This window comes from Miscanthus floridulus, chromosome 17, assembly GCF_019320115.1.
Source record: "Miscanthus floridulus cultivar M001 chromosome 17, ASM1932011v1, whole genome shotgun sequence".
Lineage (NCBI taxonomy): Eukaryota > Viridiplantae > Streptophyta > Magnoliopsida > Poales > Poaceae > Miscanthus > Miscanthus floridulus.
In genome coordinates this window covers 91,166,220-91,184,927 of record NC_089596.1, presented here as the reverse complement: position 1 = coordinate 91,184,927, position 18,708 = coordinate 91,166,220, and the positions used below count along the sequence as shown (strand labels likewise).

Sequence of the window (18,708 nt, the reverse complement as noted above, 5' to 3'; positions counted from 1 at the left end):
GTCGTTGTAGTATAGTGGTGAGTATTCCCGCCTGTCACGCGGGTGACCCGGGTTCGATCCCCGGCAACGGCGCAACTTTTTAAATTTTTTTGCTACTACATCACTTTTAACTGCTGTTTAGTTTGTTGCTCATCCTTACAGTTCATAATACAATTTGAATATCTGTAACTTTTTAATTTTTTTTGCTACTACATCGCTTTTAACTGCTGTTTAGTTTGTTCCTCATCCTTACAGTTCATAATACAATTTGAATATCTGTCAGAGTTCAAGAAATCATGGTACAGTTCGGTTCACAAATTGTAACCCTTTCCTATTTTCCTTAAAAGATCAAGCGTTACAGTTCTAACAATAATGCATCTCATTTTTGCTCACCAGACAGCTCATCCTTTTCTCCTATAGCACAAACATCGCTCATTTCCTATGTGATACCAATTATATTCTGTGAATCAGGCAGCTCATCTGATATATGTCTATGTAACTTAGTCTGGCACGGCCCGTGTGGACTTCGAATACAATGGTGAATAATGATGGCACAAATAGATCGTCCGCCATGGATGATCTTCACTTCAACGGGGCTTGCAAGCTTTTGACCGAGATGCATCCTTCCTCATTGTCCAGAATGCTGCACGGTATCGATTCTGCAACTCGAGCACATTGTGCACAAATAGATCGTCCGCCATGGATGATCTTCACTTCAACTCAGGTGCAGTGGAGAGGGAGGATGACGGCATGCGAGCGGCTGGGCACGGTGGAGAACACCGCGGCGGAGCAGTCGTTGTGGACCCCACCGCGTCGGGGGTGAGTGGCGGTGGAGAGATAGGAAGGCAGGCGGCGGCGCTCAGGAGTGGTGGAGAGGAAGTATGACACCATGCAGGTGCCCTGGCGCGCCGCAACGATCGTCGTGGACCACGCGCGGAACCCGCAGTGGCGCAAGCTTGGTAGCGAGTGGAGGTCGTGTCTCTGAAGTCAAGGGAAGCCAGAAGCCGAACGTTTTTGGAGTGAATTATTTTTTACAAAATTCTAGAGTGGAGTATTACATAGTCTAGCACATTGTGCATTTGCATTTGTCTACCATGTCAAAAAAAGATAAATTATGAAGTACTCCCTCTGTTTTAAATTTTAAGTTGTTCTAGCTTTTTAGATACATATTTGTTTTATTCTAAATTATAAGACATTTTGACTTTTCTAGACATATTTGAAATGGAGATAGTGGCATTTACTATGTATCCAGACATATTTAATACATTCTAGTGGCATTTACTATGTATCCAGACATATTTAATGCATTCTAACTTTTCTAAATATATAGTAGCATTTAATATAAATGTAAACATAATATATATCTAGGCACGTAGGAAACCTAGATCTAGGAAAACTAGAATGACTTAAAATTTTGATTGGAGGGAGTACTATTCTTTAATAATATGGAACATGTTCATTTAGGGAGTGTTTTGTTCTAAGGACAGGACGGTTCGAGATGGGATATCCCACCTAGCCCTAGTCTTTGGTCGGGAGACAACAAGGAGGAGAGTCGTCCCCTAAGACAATATTCCTCTAAGATCTGGGACAAGCCCATTTCCCAAAATTTGACGGATTTACTCGTCCCACTTGGGACACGAGCTTCTACGCGCGAACAGTGAAGCACAAACGACGTAGGGGAGAACAAATAGGAGGGGTGGTCGGCGATCTCCGCCCCCGACCTCGCCATGCGCCATCGTGTGCGCAGGCTCCGTCCCTAGCCACGGCGAGCACTGTCGTGCAGCGCGGGCTCCGTCGTGTTGACGAGCTCCGCCCCCGGCCCCTTCACGTGGGCTTCATTTTCTGGCATGCGTGGGAAATGAAGGTGGAGAGAAAGAAGAAAGGGGAAAAGAAAATAAGACAGGTAGTTATTTTAGTCTCTGAACCAAATAAAAAATTATGTCCTCGCTCAACTAAACATCAAACAAAATTGTCTCGTCACCAAAATCTAAAGACAGGACCATTCCATTTTAGGATCATAGGATGTCTCAACCTAACGCAATCTTAGGGCCTGTTTGGATTGTAGGGTTTTTAAAAGAAAAGTACAGAAATCAAGATTCCTCTATTTCTTCACTGTTCATGCATTTGGAACGTAGGATTGAGCAAAGAAAACATCTGGTCTAAGCTAAGGGAAATTTTCGTGTGACTTGATGCGTGATTGACCATTCACGCCACTTGTGTTCTCACCATGCACCAACTCCAGTGCTCCATTGACCTACCCATGCTAATCTCAAGCTATCAAGTTTAGCAAAACAGGCACATCATTAGTCCAAATAAAACAAGATTCTTCTACTCTCATTCCTCCATTCCAAACGTCCATTCCTACAACAATACTATGTTTTCCCATTCCTTTGTTTTACCACATATTCCTTCTTATTCCTGCGTTTAAAACAGACGAGCCACTGATATTGACTTCGTCGTCTCAAGATCTCCAGAGGTCCAAGTGCCAAATGCATTTATGCAGGTAGGACGGGCGAGAATATGTTCACAAGGATAAATGTGTCAGTTACTCGTTTGACATGGGCGCTGTGCCCGACACACGTGCGTATCAATTCGTATGCTACAGCTGCAGGGTTTTTTTTTTTTTTTTGAGCAATACAGCTGCAAGTTGATCAGGCTCCTACGAACCTTTACCTCAAAGAAACAACTATGAGGTCAATACTCAATACACATAACACAGGCTCCCACAGCAGCACAGCTTGTTTGCTCCTGGTCCCTTGTATCTAGTATACACAGGTTTCGCCAATATGGCTGAGAAACATAAGTTAGAACGGTAACACAATATACAGCGAACACTGATGCTCACATCAATCAAATGCCATACACTATTTGGCCGGAGACATTTTTTTAAGCATTTGACTAAAGAACGCATTGGTTAGGATTTACAAAACTTAGACAGGGAGCAGATCAAAAGGCAGCAGAAGAATTTTTTTTTTCTTGTTTTACTTTCCTATGCTTTACTTTTGGAACCTCCATATCCTATTTATGTCGAGGTTGGTATTTTTCTGGTGGAATGCTGGAGTGGGACGAAGGTTGCCCCTCCTTCGGGGGCAACATACCTAAGAAACTTCCTTGAACAGGCTCCTCTTCGTCCATGCTCTCTGTTCAGAGATGAATGCAAGGTAAGTGGGTCGTTCCCACCTTCACAGAGATAAAGATAGTGGAGAGGCCAAATGAACATAGGATACTGGCTGGCTCATTACCAAACAATGTCTTGATGGTTGGCCGCTTTGGTTTGGAACTCTTTTTCTTCAACTCCGCTGTTGCACAAAGCACCAAACCATTTTTTGTCAAACTAAACGTATAATAACTAAATAAGTGAAATAGTACAGAGGATGAACATAGTAATGGGGGAGCTAACCAATTCCTGCCACTTCATCATCATTTACAATTTCAAAGTTCTTGTACGTATACCCAACGAAGTTTGCATCTTTCGATGGAAGCATCTGTAAAAGAAGTGTCTTTCAATTCATTGACAAAGGGCAGTAATAAAATGAAGCTCAAATGTCCATTATGAGTAAAATTCCCAATCAACTTCCTAAATATATGTGCCCTTGTTCAAGAGAAAATATATATGCCCTCCGTCGGCCTAAGAATGAGTAAAATTCCCAATCAACTTTCTAAATTTCAAGCAATGTTTGAAACACATTTTTTAGATATATATTTTATGGTTAACCAATGCATGCTAGAGGGATAAGAATGTTTTTTAGTGCCCAATGGGGAGAAAACCAATGCAAAATATTTCACTTGAACAGCAGATATGGAACTGTCTGTAACTATGTACATTACTGCGTCCCATACTTCAACTACCCAGAAACCTTTAGTGGAGAACTCATGCATACCTTTCTCCATGGGCCTGACTTGGATGAACTTTGAATTTGAGTTCCAGTCTGCAAAGTAGTGGAAAAAATAATTAAATGAGGGAGCAATAGCTATTAACTAATGCATTCACAGTTCAAGTTTCACCAGGTCAACAACAAACACTATCATATAAACAACAAAAGAATAGAGCGTTACAATTGAATAATCCAGAAATTAAGAATATCACAAGCCTAACTGATATGAAAGAGGAAACAACACCAGATTTGTCCCAATCCCAGTTTTTGTTAGGTAGCAGATAGAATTTGTGATTAGATTGCTGATTTCATTTAATTGTACTACCAGATAGTACTAACCCAGAGAAATTTAGCCTACAGTGCACAGGGAACCAACACAGACCACCTATTTAGGAGTACAATTGCATACTTTCAAGCAAAAGGAATGTCAGATGGTGATTGTTCACCTCTAGAACAAACACTCAAGGGAACCCTTGTGTTTGATTTTACCATATGCTAAGCCTGCCCACAGGTATTGTTTGACAACCAGAATGAACACTAATCGGTATGATAACAAGCAGGAAAATAGGATCACAGGCACTACCAGAAGTTCATTCAGTATTAACCAGCAACTGCCATGTGGCATAACCACCACCCAATCTTATACTGTAGGCAAATATTATTGATGCAGATAATTTGCAGAAGTAAACCAACAGGGGAAAGTAGATTATTACCTCCTCAAATTTTTCAAAATTCTGAGTATCCAACTCGCCATTAACTTCTGGTATGAAAGCAGCTTTCATCTGATACAACTTCTCCCACTGAACACCTCTAAACCATGGATGCACCTAAAGTCGTAAGTACAATTAAATTAGTTGGGTACTTGGGTATGAGAGTAATGGAAGTGTATGCATCAAACATATGGATAAGAACACACTTTTATTTCATGGGCTCCTTTTGTGCCAAGTCTCTGCTCAACATTACACAAAAGCTTGCTGATGAGATCCTTAGCTTCAGGAGAAAGCTTTGCCTCTTCAGGGAATTTCAAGTGACTTCTCCAGTTCACAATCTGCATGAACAAAGAAAAACATAAGTTGAGATGTATGCTCATAAAGCTATAGAAGTATTTTGCTTACTAAAAGTAAGCAAGGCAGCTAGAATATAAAGCCCACGTTTATTAAATAGGCATATAGTGCAGTAGAGCTCATTCGACCAGCTGTAACCACCAACTCCCAGCCACTAAGGCCCCGTTTGAATCCACCCAGCTAATAGTTAGCTGTTAAAAATTAGTTGGGGTGGATACAAAGGAACCCAGCTAATTGTTTAGCTGGTCACACAGCTACGCCTATCTCACTAGCTATCCCAACGCAGCTAATAGATGCAAAAAAGGCACTTTTGCCCTCCCACCTACCTCTATCCACGTGCCTCCCAATAGAAAACAAAGGGCATTATAGACAAAACCACCAATGCATCCACCTTTTAGCTGGTGGATCCAAACAGCACCCCGCTAATATTAGCTGCAAACAATTAGCCAGGGAACTATTAGCTACTAGTGGATCCAAACAGGGCCTAAATAGTTGTGGTTACAGGCAAGTCATAGGCATCCTACTAGTGTAATCTGCTCTCTTCAGTGTTATGGATTTCACACAATGATGTTCATGAAGTTTGCATAGGATAACACTGAATATAGAATACTATGGCACACACATATATATCCTGTGGATATCACATGTACCTTTCTGCAAGTAGACATTGGATCCTCTGAATAAAATGGAGGGTAACCAACAAGCATTTCATACATGATAGCACCAAGGGACCACCTAAAGAAGAAAAAGAAGTGATATCAAGCATCCATCAAGATACAGAAAGCACAGAGGGTGATAGAATCACTAAGTCTAATAGTTAAAGATACAAATTTACAAGATAAGAAACCTAACCAGTCACACTCCATTCCATATCCTTTCTTCAGTAGAACTTCTGGAGCAATATAATCAGGTGTACCGACTGTTGAGTATGCCTGTGCCCCAGAATTGCAATTAAACATGTCAACTGTGCTCAAGTGTCCACTCAGCATGGCAAGAAGGAACCTTATGGAAAAGGGGGGAAATCTTGCTAGACATAGGAAGGACCAAGTTTTACCATCAACTGATGTCTTGTATGATTCACATAATCCACTAGAAAAATTAAACCCTAGAAAATATTACTATTTGGATTCCTTTGTAATGGGAATAGTGACGTTGTAACTGATTTGTTAGTTTGATCCAGCTCCATTCAAATTATAGTGCCCCACCCATTAGCCATTGACTCCAGAGTATTCCATACGACTTGGTTCAACATGGTAAAGACTGGTTGATGTCAACAAAACAATACCACATCCTTAGAACTGGGAACCATTTTCTGTCCTTTAGAAGTTCAATATGATTGGTTCAGAGACATGAGACCAACTACAAACATCATCTATGGAAACACGGTTCAAAACTTACAAATGTTAAGGAGCAATATAACTTTTATATGGTTTTATTATGCCAAATAGGTTCTAGGAGGCAAAAAATGGATATAATGCAGACGGAGAAAAGTGAGTGAAGACATTCAAACAAAAGCCACCATAACAATGGTGATGCTGTTCCAAGCCATCGATAAGTTAATCCATCTTTGAATACACTACTTACCAACATCCGGCGGTTCTTTTGCCAGTGTGACAATTGCTCCTGCTGTGTACGCCTCGGTGCAGAAGGGTTGCTTAACCGAGTGGCATCAGGCAAAGGTTTGGTAACTTTTCCAGGCGTATAATCTGGTTCATTCAAATTTGGAAAATTACTGCTGTCCAAAGGTTTACACAAACCGAAGTCAGAAAGCTTCAGGTGACCAATGCGATCTAACAAAAGATTATCTGGTTTGATATCCCTGACAAAAGGAACATAGAGATACATCATTTAAATTATAGGATCATCTGGCTTTTTTAGAAAAAGAAAACACAGAGACACTAGTATGGTACCGATGAATATAGTTGTGCTTGTGAATAGACTCAATGGCAAGCACAGTTTCTGCAATATAAAATCTAGCTTCATCTTCTGTTAGTGTGTCCTTGCGCATAAGTAAAGTCATCATGTCCCCACCAGGAAGGTATTCCATGATGAGATATAAGAACTCTTCGTCTTGGAAAGAATAATAGAGCTTAACTATGTAAGCACTATCAACTTCAGCAAGAAGGTTCCTTTCGGCTTTGACATGTTCTACCTGGAATATATGTACACATGTCAGAGAATAACATGCAAAACAGAAATAGAGAATGCAAAACAACTCAGAAAGACCGTACATGGTACCTGGCCCCTACGAAGCATTTCAGATTTCTTGAGCTTTTTCATTGCGTACACATTCTTAGAGGTCTTCTCTCTACAAAGACGCACCTGCACAGTTGGAGTGGCATAAGTGACACAGCGAAAAGAATGGCACAGCACATAAAGAAAGGAAAAGATTCAGACTCAACTGAAACAGAAGACAACAGAAGAATCAGTTAAACTAGTTGTTAATAAGAGCTATTTAAAACTACATGAGTCAACTGCACTAAGAAGGATGATTTGTTCTCTAATTCTCCTCTTGTAAAGAAAGAAAGGTAAAAAACCTTGTAGCAAAACAGTGTTCATCCCAATATTAACTAAATATAAATACCAAAAAATAGCAATAAGCAGATAACAAAGATACTACAAATCAACTCAAAGCCCAGATTGGATATTTAGGACAAACGGCTTCTTTTTCATAGGTATATTACGAAAATCGAGGGCCAGGCCCCTTTTCATAAATAGTTAACTGCCTGCAAGCTACGGTAAAAATGGTCCAATCCATCAAAGTTACCTTAATAATGAAAAAGGCACATGAAAACAGTGGTGGAAAAACCACCAGGGTGTGTTATAACATTTGCATATGTGAACATAACGAATGGAAACTCATCACAAGCATGCATCAAGGGACCACATGACAATTGAATGCCATCAATTTGGGAGAGTAAATATATGGCCTATAAAGGTCCAAAGCAAATACCAAAGAACTCTAAAGTGACAGATAGATGTCAGCAGAACAAGGACCAAAAGGTTAACTTTATCCCAGTTTTCTTACAAGCAGAAGAGTTGCATTTGTAGAGTTGTACTAAAATGCAAGATGGAGCAGCAAGGCACACCAAGTTCCAACTTCCAACTATACGAGATATCCACATTTATTTCATGAAAAGGATTGTACAAAATAATATTGTCAAGTCAACATGTGGTGCATGTGTAGTGTTAGTCGCTGAATTCTCACTCTTGGAAGTAGCAGAATTCTTACTCTCATCGAGAGAGGATGACACTAGGAGTTGGGACAATTTTCTGGTTTATTTCTCAATGCCATACCAACCCGAGGGGTTGGGGATACATATTTATAGGCTGCTAGCCAGCCAAGCATATGCCAAGATGCTAGTCTAAGATGTTGTCCTAGATGCTAAGATGCTGTCCTCTAGATGCTAGTCTAAGATGCTGTCCTAGATGTTGTCCTCTAGTCTAAGATGTTGTCCTATGCTGTCCTAAAAACACAAAGACCACAACAGCCCCACAAAGACCACAGCAGCCAGACTCATCCATCATTCTCCCCCTAAGTCTTGTGCGTCGTCTTGTGGGAAAGTTGAACCATCCCGGTCCTGGAGCAGAGCTCAAGGAACTTGATCCTCCCAAGGGGCTTGGTGAACAGGTCCGCAAGCTGGTCCTTGGTGTTGATGTAGCTCGCCTTGATGCTCCCTTCCTCAAGACAGCCTCGGATGAAGTGGTACCTCACCCGGATGTGCTTGCTGCGTTCATGGAAGACGGGGTTCTTTGCCAGGGCCAGAGCGGACTTGCTGTCCACCCTGAGCTCCACCGCTCTAGTGTCTCTGCCGAGGAGATCACCAAGCAGTCGAGCGAGCCAGAGCGCCTGAGTCGAAGCGGTGGAGGCCGCTATGTACTCGGCCTCGCAGCTGGACAGGGCCACCACCTGCTGCTTGACCGACTGCCAGCTAACGAGGCACTTGCCGAGGAAGAAGAGGATCCCGCTCGTGCTCTTGCTGGTGTCGATGTCGCCGACGTGATCGCTGTCGCTGTACCCGACGAAGTGTGCCGCCCTAGGGCACCTAGGGTAGTAGAGGCCGTGGTCGAGAGTCCCCACAACGTAGCGGATGACCCTCTTCACAGCCTGCTGGTGCTCCGTTGTCGGTCGCTGCATGAACCGACTAACGTAGCCGACGGAGAATGCCAGGTCCGGCCGTGTGTGGGCGAGGTAGCGAAGGCTCCCCACAAGACGCCGGTACTGCGTAGCGTCCACCTCCTCCGTCGTGCTGTCGCGGCTCAGCTTCAGTCCCTCCTCCATCGGAGTGAGAGCTGGGTTGTAGTCCGTGAGCCCAGCTAGCTCAACGACGCGCTTGGGGTAGGCGGTCTGTCGAAGCGTGATCCCGGAGTCATCCTGGTGCACCTCGATTCCCAGGTAGAAGGAGAGAGGCCCCAGGTCACTCATCTGGAAGATGGCCTTCATCTCTTCCTTGAATGCCGCCACCTCCGCATCCTTGGTGCCGGTGATCACCAAGTCATCGACGTAGACACCCACCAGCAGAGCATTACCTCCACTGCCCCGTCGGTAGATGGCCGCCTCGTGCGGGCTTTGCTCGAAGCCCATCCCCTTTAGCGTGGAATCCAACTTGGCATTCCACGCCCTCGGTGCCTGCCGCAAGCCATAGAGGGCCTTGCGCATGCGGAGCACCTTGCCCTCCTTGCCGGGGATCGCAAATCCCGGCGGCTAGTGCACGTAGACCTCCTCCTTCAAGTCCCCGTTAAGGAACGCCGACTTGACATCCATGTGATGAACACGCTAGCCCTCCTGGGCAGCTAGCGCAAGGAGGAGTCGCACGGACTCCATCTGTGCCACGGGAGCAAAGGCGTCGTCGAAGTCGACCCCCTCTTGCTGCACGAAACCTCGTGCCACCAAGCGAGCCTTGTGCTTGACGATGGCACCGGCTTCATCCCTCTTCAGCTTGTACACCCACTTAAGGGTGATCGCGCGGTGACCACGAGAAAGGTCAGCAAGCTCCCAGGTGCGGTTCTTCTCAACCGCATCCATCTCCAACTGCATCGCGGCGCGCCATGCCGCGTGTCTCTCGGCCTCTGCAAACGACCGAGGCTCGCCGTTGTCACACGCAAGGTGCAACTGCGCCTCCAGGTCATGAGGCACCGGTCCCGGCACCGGCTAGTCGCCGAGAAGGTTCTCCATCGTACGGTACCGCAACGGCTCGCCGTTGTGGTACGCGTCGACGCGCTCCTCGTCGTGAGAGAGCGGGGTAGCGAGCTCAACCGGGCCGTGCTCGACACGAGCTGGTGGTGGAGTAGACGTGCCCGGAGTGGTGCCTGTCGGTGCTGGAGTGCGTGGCGTTGCCGGCTGTGGTGGAGCCGGCGAAGAACTCATCGTAGCCGAGGTCCTGGCTGGAGAGCGTGGTGCTGTCGGAGTAGCAGGCGTCGGGGTCGGTGGAGGCTCGGGGACTGGGGTAGACGCGCTCGCCGAAGAAGAGCCGCCTACTCCCCCAGCTCCCTCGAAGTGGACGTACTCGACAGTGAAGTCGTCGTACGTCGGAGCCGAGCCGTCGTCCACCGCCTTGTCCCACACCCATCCTCGCCCTTCGTCGAACACAACGTCGCGCGCCGTGCGCACACGCTGTGTCTTCGGGTCGAGGATGCGGTAGGCCTTCGAGCCCTCCGCGTAGCCAATGAACACTCCCGGAGTGCTCCTGTCGTCGAGCTTGCTGATGTGGCCAAGCTCCTTGGCGAACGCGAGGCAACCAAAGACCCGCAAGTGGGAGACCGCCGGCTTGCGCCCATGCCAAGCCTCGTACGGCGTCCTGCCGTCGAGCGCCTTGGTAGGCGAGCGGTTGAGGATGTAGACGGCCGTCACCACCACCTCTCCCCAGAAGACAGCCGGCATCCCCCTCTGCTTGAGGAGGGCCCGAGCCATCCCCACAACCGTCTGGTTGCGCTGCTCGACGACGCCGTTCTGCTGCAGGCTGTACGGCGCGGAGTAGTGGCGCTGAATGCCCTCGTCAGCGCAATACGACGCGAATTCCGCCGCCGTGAATTCGCCGCCGTTGTCGGTGCGCAGCACGCGCAGCTTGCGGCCGCACTCCGCCTCCGCAGCAGCCTGCGCGTGCCTGATGGCGTCCGCAGCCTCTCCCTTGCTGCCGAGGACCATCACCCACATGTAGCGGGAGAGGTCGTCGACGAGCAACAGGAAGTAGAGTCGTCCTCCCGGTGTGGCCGGTGTCATCGGGCCACACAAGTCCCCGTGCACAAGCTCGAGCCTCTCCTTGGCTCGAAAGCTAGCCCGCTGTGGAAAGGGGAGTCGCATCTGCTTCGTCAACACGCAGACGTCGCAGAGCTGCTCCACATGGTCGAGGCACGGCAGGCCTCGCACCATCTCCGTGGCACTGAGCCGCTTCAGGGCCTCAAAGTGAAGGTGGTGCCCGAAACGCTCGTGCCACTGCCATGCCTCGTCGTCCCAACGAGCAGCGAGACAGAGGGGTTGTGCCACCTGCACGTTAAGGACGTAGAGTCGATTAGCGCTTCTGGATACCCATCACACGCCCTTCCGTCCTCAACCACCACGCGCGAACCGTTCTCATCCAGCTGTCCCAAGCTGATGATGGAGTTCCTCAACGCGGGGATGTAGTAGACTCCGGTGAGCAGCCTATGCTCACCAGACACGGTGGTGAAGATGACGGAGCCGACGCCCTTGATCTCTACGCCGGAGGCATCCCCAAACTTGACGGAGCCTCGGACGCTAGAGTCAAGCTCGGTGAAGAACTCCCGTCGACCGGTCATGTGATGGGTGGCGCCGGTGTCGAGGCACCACCCGTCAGTCTTGTCGTTGTCGGAGCTGTCGCCGAGGAGGGCGTGTGCTTTTGGCTCGTCGAGGTGGAGGAGAGCCGCTGCGGCCGGTGCCGCTGGAGGTAGCTCAATGCTTGCATGTGCCATGAACAGAGCCGGCTCCTCCTCCTCCGCCTGTGCGACGTGGGCCTGGCCGCGTCGTGGCTGTCGGCAGTCCTTGGCCCAATGGCCGAGCTGGCCGCAGTTGCGGCAGGCGTCGTCTCGTGCCGGCTTGTGCCTGCCGGCGGCGCCGCCCTAGGCGCCTCCACGGGCATCACCCTCGGCACGTCCTCGCGCCCCGGCCTGGGCGTCTCTGCGCACCTTGCATGGCTTGCCACGCTTGCGGCCGCCTGTCGCGGAAGAAGGCTCCCCCTTCTTCCGGTCACCTAGGCTGGCAAGCCACTGCTCCCGAGTGAGAAGGAGCTTCCCGCCAGTGGTGATGTGCCCCGAGAGAGACTGTGGCTCATCGCTGTCGACGACCTTGAGGCGACCTATCGCCTCCTCGATCGACATCGTGGAGAGATCCAGCAGGGACTCGATCGAGCGAGCCATCTGCTTGTACTTCTCGGGGACGCAGCGAAAGAGCTTTTCGACAGCTCTCTCCTCACCGTAGGTGTCATCGCCGAATTGCACCATCTTCTGCAACAGAGTGTTGAGACGGAGAGCAAAGTCATTAACGTCCTCACCTGGCTTGAAGGCCAGGTTCTCCCACTCCTTGCGAAGTGCCTGCAGTGTGGACTTGCGGGCGCGGTCGCTGCCGATGCGTGCCGCAGCGATGGCGTCCCAAGCCTCCTTGGCAGTCCGCTTGTTGGTAAGCGAGAACTGCATCTCAGGCGGGACTGTAGCAATGAGGGCATCCAGCGCCCGTCGATCTAGATCGTAGTCGACGTCGCCGTATCGGACTGCCTCCCACATGTGCCGCACCTGGAGCTTTACCCTCATCACCGCAGCCCACTCGACGTAGTTGGTCTTGGTGAGGGTAGGCCACCCACCGCCGGGACCGACGTCCCTGACAACAGCCTGGAGCCCGTGGTAACCACGGTACCGATCCGGGGAGAGAGAGCCACGCTGCCTGTGAAGGCCGCGCTCTCCATCGACCCGTTCGCCACCGTTGCCGTGCGCGCCTCCTCCAGGAGCGCCACCGCCGTGCGCGCCTCCTCCAGGAGCGCCACCGGCGCGTCAGCGCCTGTCTGGGCTGCCGCCGCGCTCGTGGCGTGCGCGGCTGCCCCAGGAGCACCACCGCCGTGCGCGCCTCCTCCAGGAGCGCCGCCAGCGCGTCCGCGCCCGTCTGGGCTGCCGCCACGCTCGTGGGCGTGCGCAGCTGCCCACTGCGCCGCCCGCGCTCGCGCTGCCTCCCTCTCTAGCAGCTCGAGGTCCACGTCGGCGGTGTCGTCAGCGGAAATGGAGCTGCCGATGCTGCCGCGCAGAGCCTCGACCTCCGCTGCCGCCGCACGCGCTGCATTCGCCGCCGCCGCTGCCTCCGCCTCCCTCTGGCTGCTGCCAGCTCCGCCGCTGCCAGCCTCGACGCCCTTGCCGCCGCTCGCTCGCGTTCCTCTGCCGCGGCAAGTTCGGTCTCCTGCCGACGCCAAGTGCTCGAAGCGACCGAGCGCTGAGACTGCCCTGCGGACATGACGCGCTACCGGGGGGTGCTGCGTGGGGAGAGGGCTGCTTCAAACGAGCTCGTCTGTGCGGGGGAGGAGTGAGCAGGAGCGGCTGGAGCTGCTGCTCGTAGCTGGGGCTGTTGTGTGGCTGGGAGAGAAGATGAGCAGGAGATGCTCAGGCTACAGGATAATACGGCTCTGATACCACTTGTTAGTCGCTGAATTCTCACTCTTGGAAGTAGCAGAATTCTTACTCTCATCGAGAGAGGATGACACTAGGAGTTGGGACAATTTTCTGGTTTATTTCTCAATGCCATACCAACCCGAGGGGTTGGGGATACATATTTATAGGCTGCTAGCCAGCCAAGCATATGTCAAGATGCTAGTCTAAGATGCTGTCCTAGATGCTAAGATGTTGTCCTCTAGATGCTAGTCTAAGATGCTGTCCTAGATGATGTCCTCTAGTCTAAGATGCTGTACTATGCTGTCCTAAAAACACAAAGACCACAACAGCCCCACAAAGACCTCAGCAGCCAGACTTATCCATCATGTAGAACTTTTATATGCTTTCTATATAAGCAGAGGCTTCTCTTTAAAAAAGAAAACATATGTGCAGAACAATCGCTGATGGGATAGAATTCAAAAGAAACAGAAATAATGCCATGTATATCATTGAACTGGTTTGCACAAACTGTTAAAGAATGGAAACTGAAATGAACTGTACCTCTCCGAATGCACCTCTCCCAATAATAGTCAAAAGTTCAAAATCTTCAACACCCATCTTGTGTCTCTGCAAGCGCATATACTCAGTCTCTTTTTTCTCCAAATGCTTAAGAATATTATTTTGCTCTTCTACAGGAACTTCGGCATCTTTTAATTTTCTCTCCAACATCCAGCGCCTAAAAGTAAGCCAAGATATTATAAAAGTAAGATCACAATTTCCTGCAAGTCACTTGTCATCAAATAGATGGAATCCAGCAAGTAGATTGGTTGACGAGAAAAATAAGTCGACATTTGATAACGATTGCAAGTATAAGTTTCAATTGTTTAAGTTTTGAAACGAGTATGTAAGTTTAATTGAGTAATTGTTTGAGTTCAATGAGTCGATCCTAAAAAAAGATCATAAATCATATTCGGCATTGAGTTCATAGCTTTGTTATAGATAATTGTGTATCAATCACTATTCACTACAGAGCTACAACTTAATACAATTCGCTAAAAAGAAGAGCTACTCCCTCCGTTCTAAATTATAAGACATTTTGGCTTTTCTAGATACATCTCTTTTACTATGTATCTAAACCTAGCGTATATCTAAGCATTATAAGACGCTTTGGCTTTTCTAGAGACATTTCTTTTACTATATATCTAAACATAGAGTATATCTAAGTGCATAGCAAAAGCAATGTATCTAGAAAAGCCAAAACGTCTTATAATTTAGAACAGAGGGACTACAGCTTAATATGGTACTGAAGCTACCTAACTTGAGTTAATACTGTAACTGGGCTTTCTATTCTGGGCACAACCATGGTCCCAACACACTTGTAAGGACTTGGTCTTAATCATCTGTGTGGCTGCACCTGTGTGTCATTCCAGTCGAAACATGGCATGGCATGTGCAAAGTTCGGCTAGGCGGCGATTCCGCGGCGACTACGCGCGCCTAGTCGCTGGGCGAAGCCCGTCGCCGCGACTAGGGCCATAGTCGCCCATCGCGGCGCTAGGCGGCGCGGAGGTGCGCTAGGCCCCGCGAGGGCGCCAGGAGGACGAGGGGGATGGGGGCCGCTCGCCGCACCGAAGGAAGGAGGAGGCCAGGGGCCATGGAGCCGCCGAGATCCAGGCCCCGCGTGCCGGAGGGAGGAAGGAGAGGCGCGCCGCCGGGAGGACGAGGAGGCCGCTCGCCGCACCGGAGGAGAGGGAGGAGGGGGCCAAGGGCCGCGCTGCCGCCCAGATCCGGGACTGCGCGCCAGAGGGAGGGAGGAGATGCACGCCGCCACGAGCGGGGCCGCCCCGCGCTCCGGGAGGACGAGGGGCCGTGGGTCGCGCGCCGCGCCGGAGGAGAGGGAGGAGGGGCCGCACTCCGGAGGGAGGGGAGGCGCGCCACTGCAGCTGCCCTGCGCCTAGTGCACCGCCGAGAGAGGGAGAGAGAGATTTGGCATTGGAGGGAGGGAGAGAGAGGAGGGCCAGTGAGGGAGAGAGACGTGTGCGCCGTCGGTTGCAGTTTACCTAATTTCAGTTTTGATTGCAGTTGCAGTTTACCTACTGAATATCTAATGTGCACGCTCTGTTCCTACTGAATTTCCTACTGAATGATTGCAATTATAGTTTACTGAATGTCTAATGTGCATGCTCTGTTCCCTATTATCTGTACTGCGGTTCATTGGTGAACTCTTGAATTTGAATGTAGGATGTCGACAGAACAAGGTGTTTTTGCACTAGCAGCAACAGGAACTGAGGCCCTCTTTTTATACTTATTGTGACTCATACATAGTAGTTATATACATATATATAGTTATATACATAATATATATATATATAATTTATGGCTATATTGCCAAAACGCCTAGGAAAACGCCTAGGAGCGCCTAGGACCGAGTACTCCCGACTAGGCGCTAGGCAATGGGTCAGCGCCTAGATTCCGCCTAGCGCCTAGCTGAACTTTGGGCATGTGTGTGGTTGGGCATCCTGCTCGATACAGCAAGATGGGACCTTCATTTCTTTCCATTCTACACTTTAATTTAGAATTTTGCTACTTGCATGTAAAACACGATGTGTGCTAAATCTATAACCAAAGCAGGCAAAGGTAAAAACAAGTTTATATTTACTGGACCACCTACCTCTCTTTCCTGTCTTGCAGGGACTTCATCTGGGTCTTGTAGTGGTTCTCAATGTACTGCTTTGCAGCGGTGACCCTCTGTTTCGTCGCACTAGAAGGGGCATCATCGATCGGGGGCTTTCCTGGATCCTTTCCATGGCTGGCAGCCACCGCTGGACTCTTGGATTTGTCCCTCGGCTGGAACTTCTGGAACCAACTTCTCGCGGAAGCCATCTCCACTCACAATGGCATCATCTCTGGAACCAGGCGAGCCTCTTATCGTGACCAAAGCAGCAGGAACGGGACAGCTGTTGAAAAGGTCCAAGTGACTCAATCCGCCCCCAATTGGATCAGGTATCCAAATCAACAACTCTCCGTGGAAACCGATGCTGGGGACGACACCCTCTATCTGAAACAAATAAATAATCCGCGATCAGAGTCGTTAGACCAAGTTGTGACATCCACGGCACGACTAGATGGAACTGAAAATGTCAGCGGAACAGTTCAGGCTTTAATAATTCAAGCCCCGTTTGCCCACGGCACATGTAAAAACCTACTCCAGGTCTCAGAATTCGACGACTCCGAACTCGAATTATCCGTCAAAAGGAGTAGAAAAAGCACCGGTTCCAGACCAGGAAGAGAAGAGATTAAGATCTCAGCTCCAAACATGAAACCCCCACAAAAAAAAGTCCAACAACTCCATTTCCACACCCAGAGCCGCGGAGTTCGGTCGGGGAATCGCATTGCCGCGGCCCGTGGTGCGACACCCTAAAAAAAATCACTGTCTAAAAGCAGCCGCAAAACCCATCGACTGACCAAAACCAACACGCCCAGGCGACTCCCTGAGAAGTGAGACCAGAACCAGAGCCACGCAGCGCGGAGCTGCAATTCGCCGCCACCGGAGACCCACCAGCACGGCCCCGACCCAAACCGCAGACGCGGACGGCAGGCCGGGGGAATCCCGGGCCGGAAACCGAGTGCTAAATCGGGCGTGCGCAGGAGCGGAGCCCCGGCGCGGATCAGCGGGGGAAGGAGGGCGGGGCGGAGCTCACCTCGGCGGCGGGGCACACGCGGAGCGGATCTCGCGCGAGGCGGCGCCGATAGGAGCAAAAGCGGGGGCACTCGCGACCTGCTTTACCCTTTCCTCTCCCCTCCTTCCCTGCTCTCTCCCCCGCTTTGCCCCCCGGCCCCGGGTTGGTTGTCTTTTCGTGGGCGAGGCAAACCGTGGAAGAGAGGGAGGAGAGAGAGCGTGTCTGTGTGCGAGACAGAGGGACTACGAGAGAGAGAGAGAGACGGGGTGTGTACGAGGGGAGGGGAGTAGCTTGTCTTGGCTTTGACTCGCCGAAACGAAACTTCCTGCAGGCTTCCTTCGGCTGGCTCCGCTTCTCTACAGTCTAGGACTGGGAGTACTCTACTGCGCGGGGCGTTGCCGTTGCGCTATCTTCTCTTCTTGGCCGCTGCGGGGCCACCTGCCGCGCACAACGCGACTCCCCAGCGATATATAATAAATAATAAATAAAATAAAATAAAATCAATTTAGGGCTGCTCGGTGCTTCGGAAATGGGGGGATAAAATAAATGAATGGAGGTCCATTTGTTTGCTTGGACGCGCTGCCGCCTACGCGCGGGTGTGTCTGCACGGACCGGGCCACTGTGGACTGCCAACTAGGAAAACTACCTTTCGATGGAATTGTTGGTAGGAGTCGAGTACCCATTCAAGTTAATTCTGGATTTTGAGAAAAGCGCGAACGTGGTGTTTGATCTCAGTTTTAAAAAATCTTACTTCATTGATTACTCTATTGGTCATAAGAAACTGTCAAAAATTAGGTATGAACGGCTTACTTAGTCTTTAGGAATATGATAAAACCTGGTAGTAAAAACTAATGTATTTGAATCTCACCTAGTTTCCAAAAGTCAGATTCTTAAAAATTGGTAAAAACTGAATGATCCTAACATGACCTAAATCAAATGTCATTCTCATGATCAATTTAACTTAGACAAACTAACCCAATAATCTCCAGAGATGTTATCCGCGTACTACACTAGCACACAACCAAAATTCATGCTGCGGGATATATACTGCGGCAACGCTTCGAAAAAAATAGGAGGCTATCATCCGTGAACAGATATAGTGCTCTCGTCAACACTTTGACTACACTAATCATCTCATTCGACGCTTCTTTTTTTATCAAGACAGACGACACGTTAGCAACAAAAAGAAACGACCTTGCTGCTACTCTTCTTCTCACTATGTGACTGTTTCTTTATCTTCATAGCCTCTCCTCCCACCGTTTCCTTCAACTCCTCCTCCATCACCTTCGCCCTGTTCGCTTGGCTTATAAACCGTATTTTTTCAGCCAACGAACAATATTTTTTCTCTCATAATAAATCAGTCAACGGTACTTTCAGCCATGGCTTATAAGACAAACGAACAGGGCACTTATCAGTAATGTCCACAATCCTGGCATCATCGACCATCACAACTAGCACTCCACGCGTACTCTAGTCGCTACTTTGGCTTCAGGTGGGTAATCTCCTAGCCGGAGATCCCTTATCACTCCC

At 49.2% G+C, this 18,708-nt stretch overlaps 1 protein-coding gene and 1 non-coding gene across 3 annotated transcripts; one reads left to right on the top strand and one right to left on the bottom strand.

Moving 5' to 3' along the window:
* On the top strand, window positions 1-72 carry TRNAD-GUC (transfer RNA aspartic acid (anticodon GUC)). Its single transcript has one exon. It is a non-coding gene; the product is annotated as a tRNA-Asp (tRNA).
* A 2,554-nt stretch (window positions 73-2,626) lies between these two features.
* LOC136516675 (uncharacterized) lies at window positions 2,627-17,408 on the bottom strand. Of its 2 annotated transcripts, none has more exons than XM_066510140.1 (14): window positions 17,200-17,408; window positions 16,170-16,556; window positions 14,063-14,237; window positions 7,157-7,240; window positions 6,829-7,070; window positions 6,503-6,737; window positions 5,771-5,850; window positions 5,569-5,653; window positions 4,771-4,902; window positions 4,568-4,681; window positions 3,861-3,908; window positions 3,380-3,464; window positions 3,222-3,278; window positions 2,627-3,119 (listed from the first exon to the last, which is right to left on the bottom strand). In XM_066510140.1, exons 2-14 carry the CDS (start codon window positions 16,379-16,381, stop codon window positions 2,998-3,000), a joined length of 1,671 nt encoding a protein of 556 aa, XP_066366237.1. In that variant the 5' UTR covers window positions 16,382-16,556; window positions 17,200-17,408; the 3' UTR covers window positions 2,627-2,997. The 2 variants fall into 2 exon arrangements, with proteins under 2 accessions (XP_066366237.1, XP_066366238.1); XM_066510141.1 differs by lacking the exon at window positions 17,200-17,408 and adding an exon at window positions 16,705-16,995.
* Between the last annotated feature and the right edge of the window lie 1,300 nt (window positions 17,409-18,708).